Source organism: Benincasa hispida, chromosome 12 (genome assembly GCF_009727055.1).
Source record: "Benincasa hispida cultivar B227 chromosome 12, ASM972705v1, whole genome shotgun sequence".
In the NCBI taxonomy this organism is placed as follows: Eukaryota; Viridiplantae; Streptophyta; class Magnoliopsida; order Cucurbitales; family Cucurbitaceae; genus Benincasa; species Benincasa hispida.
In genome coordinates, this window is record NC_052360.1 from 69,538,204 (window position 1) to 69,544,844 (window position 6,641).

The following is a 6,641-nucleotide window of genomic DNA, read 5'->3' on the forward strand; positions in this document are numbered from 1 at the left end:
CCTAATGGCTTAATGAGATTAATGGATGAGAATTTCAAGCATAGTGATATAACTTTAAGGTTAGTACATTAGTGGTTAGTTTTATTATTTGCTTATAAATATTCGTACTGTTTCCACTTCAATGAATATAAAACTCATTTGAAGCACTTATGATCCTCCATGCACTTCTTCTCTCTTATTTTCACCATTGTTCTCTTCGTTTTGTTTTTTTTTTTTTTTTTTTTTTTTTTTTTTTTTTTTTTTGTTACATCTCTCTTAACCTTTGTAATTAAAGGTGCAAGACAAGAATGAGGTTTTCCTTTTCTCATCTCTTGATTATGACAGAAAGGTCAAGATACTCTACATCATCTTATAATTAAAATGAAAACAAAAGTAAAACAAATGTTCTTGTTTTAGTTATTTTAGGATTAATTCCTTCCTTTTTCTTTTAATGAGGAAATTCTTTAATATTTATCCACTTCACTTGGATTCTATACTACAAATCAAATCAATTTGAGCGTGTAGGGTAGTTTATGCATCTTTCACTTTTGAGATTTCTGATGTGTTTAAGTTTTGAATTTATACCTAGAGTTTGGTTCACTTTCTTTACTCATATAAAGTGAGTTTTGGCTTAGTATTAGTTAATGTGAGTGTGTGAAGTGTGAAATTAAAATGGGTGAAAGTGAAAAAGTAGATTTGAATGTGAATTTGATGTTAGTTGGTCGAACTGGAGATGGAAAAAGTGCAAGTGGGAACACTATTCTTGGAAGAAAGGCATTCAAGTCAAGGCCAAGTTCATCAAACGTTACAAAAGTTTCTGAGTTGCAAACTGGTGTGTGGGAAGGTGGCAAAACGGTAAATGTCATCGACACACCCGGTACGTTGACGAAAACAAATTAGTTAGGCCCCATTTGATAACTATTTGATATTGATTTCTTTGTTTTGTGCTATCAACTTTTTATCAATGTTTTAAAAAAATTAAGTCATGTTTTTAAAATTAAAATAAGTAGATTATGGTTGATGACCATTCTGTTTCCTATGTTTTATTTTTAAAAGAATTTTATGCTTGTTTTTTCTATCATAATTTCTAAATAATTTTCTTACCATGGTTTTTATTTTTCTTGGGTGAACCATTGAATTTGGACTAAATTCCAAAAATAAAGCTAAGATCTTAAAAACTTATTTTTTTAGTTTTTTAAATTTAATTGGCTTGGATTTTTACAACACGGGTTTAAAAAGTAGACAAAAAAAAATAAAGAATTTAATAATAAAAAATAGAACAAACTTTAAATGATTATCAAATGGGACCATACTTTCTAAAAATCATATTATTGTTTTTTAATTGACATAAAATTCGAGTATTTGTCTGTGAAATGGTTATCAAATCAATTGTATTGTTTCTCATTTTTCGTTTTTTGTCTTCGTTTTTTTAATAATGAAAAGAAAAATGTGTTTGGTGTTTGCTTCTTTATTGTTCGTTCTTTGTATAATTGAAAGAAGAAATTAAAGCATGTTTTGTTTTTAGATAAGTTCGGTAGTAGTTTTCGAAACTAAATCTTAATTTAAACTATTTCAAAATGTATTTTATATATATTCTAGTTACCAAATCAATATGATATAAGGATTATTCTTTATTACTATTTATTAATTTACGAACATGTGTTTTATGTTATAAATTGATCTATACAATTAACACATTACAATATCATATATTTTATATTACATTATACATATATTTAATTTAACGATTAATGAAACAAATTTATAATGAGAAATATCATATACTTTTTCGTTGATGGTAATTCTACATTTTCAATTTTAAAATTAAAATTTTAGATATATTTTCAAATATTTTATTACTATGATCACAAAATCCAAGTATAGCTTTCAAAAACAAATCTAATATTAATTGAAATCATAATACATAATCCAAATTCCATGCCGTCATACTTCCAACCCAGACTAAAAAGTGGAAACAATAATTAACAAAGGAAAAACAAGAATATTACTAAATGATCATCTAATTAGTGTAATAGGGATAATTGCAATGAATAACATTTTTAGGAATAATAATCAAGTGTATAACATCAGTTAAAAAAATTGCATCTAGATATTGTAATAAATTTATAACCGATAGACTTTTATCATTGATAGACTCCCAAGTCTATCAGCGATAGATTTATATCATTGATAGACTCTTACCAGTAATATGGTCTATCAATTAAAGACTCCAACCAATAATATGGTCTATCATTGATAGACTATTTAATTTTGGCATATTTGTAATTTTTTTATATTATGTTATATCTGCTAATACTTTGGGTCTAATGTCTATATTTACAATTGTCCCATTGTAATAACTTCTTTTCTTTATTTTACAATAATGCAGGAGTGTTTGATTTATCAATTGGAGTAGATTATGCAGCAAGGGAAATGGTGAAATGCATCGATATGACAAAGGAAGGTATTCATGCCATTGTAATTGTTTTCTCCGTAAGGAATCGATTTTCTCGAGAAGAACAAGCGATCATTCGAACCTTACAAACTTTATTCGGAACCAAAATTATGGATTACACCATTCTCCTCTTTACTGGAGGTGATGACCTCGAAGAAGAAGACAGCACACTCGAATACTACTTGACACATGATTCTCCTGTTTTCCTAAAGGATATCCTAGCATCTTGCAAAAATCGTTGTGTGCTTTTCGATAACAAGACTACGGATGAATCAAAGAAAATCGAACAAATGGGGAAGTTCGTGGGGATGGTGAATGAGGTAAGGGACCTAAATGGAGGACAACCTTACAAACATGACTTGTCTTCTAATATGACACTTGAAGGGAAGTTACAAGAGGTAACGACCAAACTTAAACAACAATTGGAAGCAGATGAAAAGGAAGCAAGAATTATAGCTGAAAAGAGAGAGGAAAAGATTCTAAAGGATAAAAGTAGCAACCTTGAACATCAATTGGGAAAGGCAAGAGAAGAAAGGGTAGAAGCAGAAGAGAGAGCAAAACAACTCAAACAACAATATACTGAGGAAATTAGGAGGCTCAGTCACCGACTACAAAGTGCACTTGAATGAATGATTGTGATTGTGTGTTAATTAATATATGTATGAATAAAAGTTGCATGGCAGCTACATATGCTTGTGTGTAATTACTAAGATTGTGGTATTGGCAAAAGTTCAAGGAGTACAAGACTGAGGTTGAAAGCTTGTTAGGTAAAAAGATAAAAACATTACGATCTGATCGTAATGGAGAGTATATGGACTTAAGATTCTAGAACTATATGATAGGACATGGAATTACGTCCCAACTCTCAGCCACAGGTAAACCTCAGAAGAATGGTGTATCGGAAAGAAAAATAGAACTCTATTGGACATGGTTTGGTCTATGATGTGAAAGTTATAGCTATGTTAAATCTACATGAAATCCATATTGAATATTAGTTTTTTATTTTTATTTTTTAATGAAAGTAGATAAGGTTGATAGCTTATACAATTGATACAAAGTTACAAACCATGGAGAAATGAGCCTTAGGGTGCCAATACCTTGAGTCATATTCTTCTTGGCTCTNAGAAGAGAGAGCAAAACAACTCAAACAACAATATACTGAGGAAATTAGGAGGCTCAGTCACCGACTACAAAGTGCACTTGAATGAATGATTGTGATTGTGTGTTAATTAATATATGTATGAATAAAAGTTGCATGGCAGCTACATATGCTTGTGTGTAATTACTAAGATTGTGGTATTGGCAAAAGTAATAATAATTTCAGATTGTTGCAATCCAATATTTGGGAATATATTATACGTTTGAAATCTAATATTGGAAAAATCAAGAGACTTCACCATTTCAATAAGATAAATAGGTCAACTATTCTAATTGGCAATTGATTTTGAGATTGATTTGCCTTATGTTATCTAATATATATGGTATCAGAGTCCACGAAACCCAACTAAATTTTCCAATATAAAAAGAAAAAATAAAAACAAAAACAATGTCAAAGCATCCTTTACAAATTTTTCCCCCGAGCCTTTTCATTTTCAATTTGCCAAATGGGTCTTCTCCCAATTGACAAAATATTTAATTTCTTTTACTATTTGTTTATGTCTTTTTGTAGTGATACATTTAAATATGGAGTGTATTCTTTTCAACCAGAACAAATATTTGTAAATTTGTGTTATTTTAAAATTTAAAGTATTAGTAGATATAACACAATTCAAAAGGATAGTAGATATAGCAAAATTTAAATCTAACTCTCAGAGTATATCGGTAATAGACAATAGCTGAAGGATTCTACCACTTAAAGGAGTCTATCACTAATAGATTTTTCTCGATTTATAATTCTTTTAAATGTTACTATGTACTCAGTTATTAGTCCTATAAATGTTGTCCACTGTAATTACTCTAAGATATACCTAATTTTTAGCATTATCTCTTTTATTATTTTTAGTCTTACGTTAGTTTTTTATGATTTAAACATAATAGAAGTTAAATACATTTGTTAGTGAATAATCATCAATAAAATTTATGTTCTAAAGATTTTTAGCTAAACACATAGCATGTCTTAAGTACTTGAAAAAAAATGTTATCACTACAATAAAACTGAGATTTGATGACATTTAAAAACTGTCACAATTAAAATTTGTGACAGTTATTTTGTGTCATTGTATCCGCTGTAAATGTATGAGGATATTTTTTTAAAAAAAAGTAATGTTATCATAATAAATATTGACAAAAATAGGGTTGGAAGCAAAATATTGACAAAATTAGGGGTGGAGAAATTGTGAATGTGGTCTACAATTACACAAAATTGTGAACCCTTGTGAACCCAATCCACGAGTAACATGAAAGATGTGGACCCAAACCATGATTAGTACAAAAAGCGTGTATCGGATCCACGATAAGCTGTCAGATTCCCTGCCACCTGCACCGTTGATTGGTTGACTGGCCACCTGGAATCCATGCAGACGGGTCTCGTGGACTGAGCCCACAACTTTTATGGTTCCCAAATACACCCCCAGCACCTCAAGCCAGTCACTCTATCCTCTGGTTCTTCCCCTTGTTTTGAAACTCTCTCAGGTTCTGTCCGCCGACGCGCCCTGTTGCTATTGTCCACCGCCACCGCGCTGTCGCTGTCGTCTGGTTGATTGTAGGTAAGATCTTCCTTTCTTTTCTTCTTTTTCTTTTTCATATATGATATTTTGATTAATAGAGATAATTTTTCCCATATATGTGATCTTAGTTCTTAAATATTTATTCGGATTGCTTTTGGATGTTTGAGTTTGAACTTCAAGTTAAGGTGATTTTTTATTTTCTTGACCGTGGACCGTTTGAGTTTGGACTTCAAATTTATATTATTATTTTTTATTTTTAGGTCTTTTTGAGTATGGACTTGCAACTTAGGTTGTTATTTGTGTTTGTTGTATTTTGGAATTATGTTAGATAGGGTTGTAGTTTTTTTTTTTTTTCATTCTTTTTTGTAGATTTAGACTATAGTATTAGTTTAGACATATGGTGGATTTGGAAAGATGGGCTATTAGTTTGGGCTACTATTTTCTTAATTTTAACCATTGTAAACAAATTGCTTAAATATGTCATTGCGTTATGAAGATTTAGTTGTTCTTGAATTTGGAACGACGGGAACAATGATATTAAGGTAGAAATTGATTAATTATTTGGAGAAGTGCGAAATACATAAAATAAAAATAAGTTGGTGCCTTCAGAGCTATTCACACATATAGATTGGGAATTATTGATTCAATTTGTGAAGAAGGGGCAACATCAGATGAAAGAGTAAGATGTATAGAGGAGTCTAGTCTAATACCAAAGGAATATTATTTAACACCAAAAAGGATCTACAAATAGTTGTAAAAAAGTATTATGTAAAAGAACACTATCAGATTTTCGTGATAGAATAAATTAAGATATCTGGTATGTGAAATGAAAAAACTGGGAGGGTGGTTGTGATTGGAGGTTGCATGCTTAGTCGATACAAAACTCATGGTATATTTGAAATTACCAAACTTGAAGGAAAGCAATCATGTTTGTACTCAAAATTGTCACAAGATCATCCAGAGCTTGATTTGAACTTCATGAGTAACGAAATTCAAAATATGGTTAGAGCTGATCCTAGTGTTCATATGGCCTTACTCCAAGGAGCAATTAAAAAAGAATACAAATATGATGTCAATTATAGACGTGTATGGCATGCGAAGCGAAAACATTGATTATAATTTTTGGTGATTAGGTGAAATCATATGCAGAGCTTTCGTATTGGTCGAGTGTCGTTGTATACTACATCTAGGAACAAGAGTGGATTGACAATTTATTCAGTCTGATGTGTCTGGTAAGATTATTTTTGGTCGAGTTTTCTAGTCATTTAATCCTGGCAGAGAAGTTTTCCAATATTGTAGGCCTTTGATTCAGATAGAGGAACTCATCTCTACGACACGTATAAAGGGAAATTGTTGACCGCCTTATCGATTGACTCAAATGGGCATATATTTCCCCTTACATCCACTATTGTTGAAGGAAAAAGCACGTCTAGTTGGCCATGGTTTCTATGGTCATTTCGAGAATATGTTATCTAATGAGATGGTATTTGCCTATTTTCTAATAGACATAGAGACATTATTGCTGCAATTAGCAACGAGAA

At 30.7% G+C, this 6,641-nt stretch overlaps 1 protein-coding gene across 3 annotated transcripts; it reads left to right on the top strand.

Moving 5' to 3' along the window:
• The first annotated feature begins 609 nt into the window (after window positions 1-609).
• Window positions 610-3,773, top strand: LOC120092744 (immune-associated nucleotide-binding protein 9-like). 3 transcript variants are annotated; one of them, XM_039050926.1, is made up of 3 exons: window positions 610-856; window positions 2,369-3,091; window positions 3,671-3,773. In XM_039050926.1, exons 1-2 carry the CDS (start codon window positions 652-654, stop codon window positions 3,061-3,063), a joined length of 900 nt encoding a protein of 299 aa, XP_038906854.1. In that variant the 5' UTR covers window positions 610-651; the 3' UTR covers window positions 3,064-3,091; window positions 3,671-3,773. The 3 variants fall into 3 exon arrangements, with proteins under 3 accessions (XP_038906854.1, XP_038906855.1, XP_038906853.1); XM_039050927.1 differs by having other exon boundaries at window positions 2,369-3,018; window positions 3,598-3,773; XM_039050925.1 differs by lacking the exon at window positions 3,671-3,773 and having other exon boundaries at window positions 2,369-3,137.
• Window positions 3,774-6,641: the final 2,868 nt, after the last annotated feature.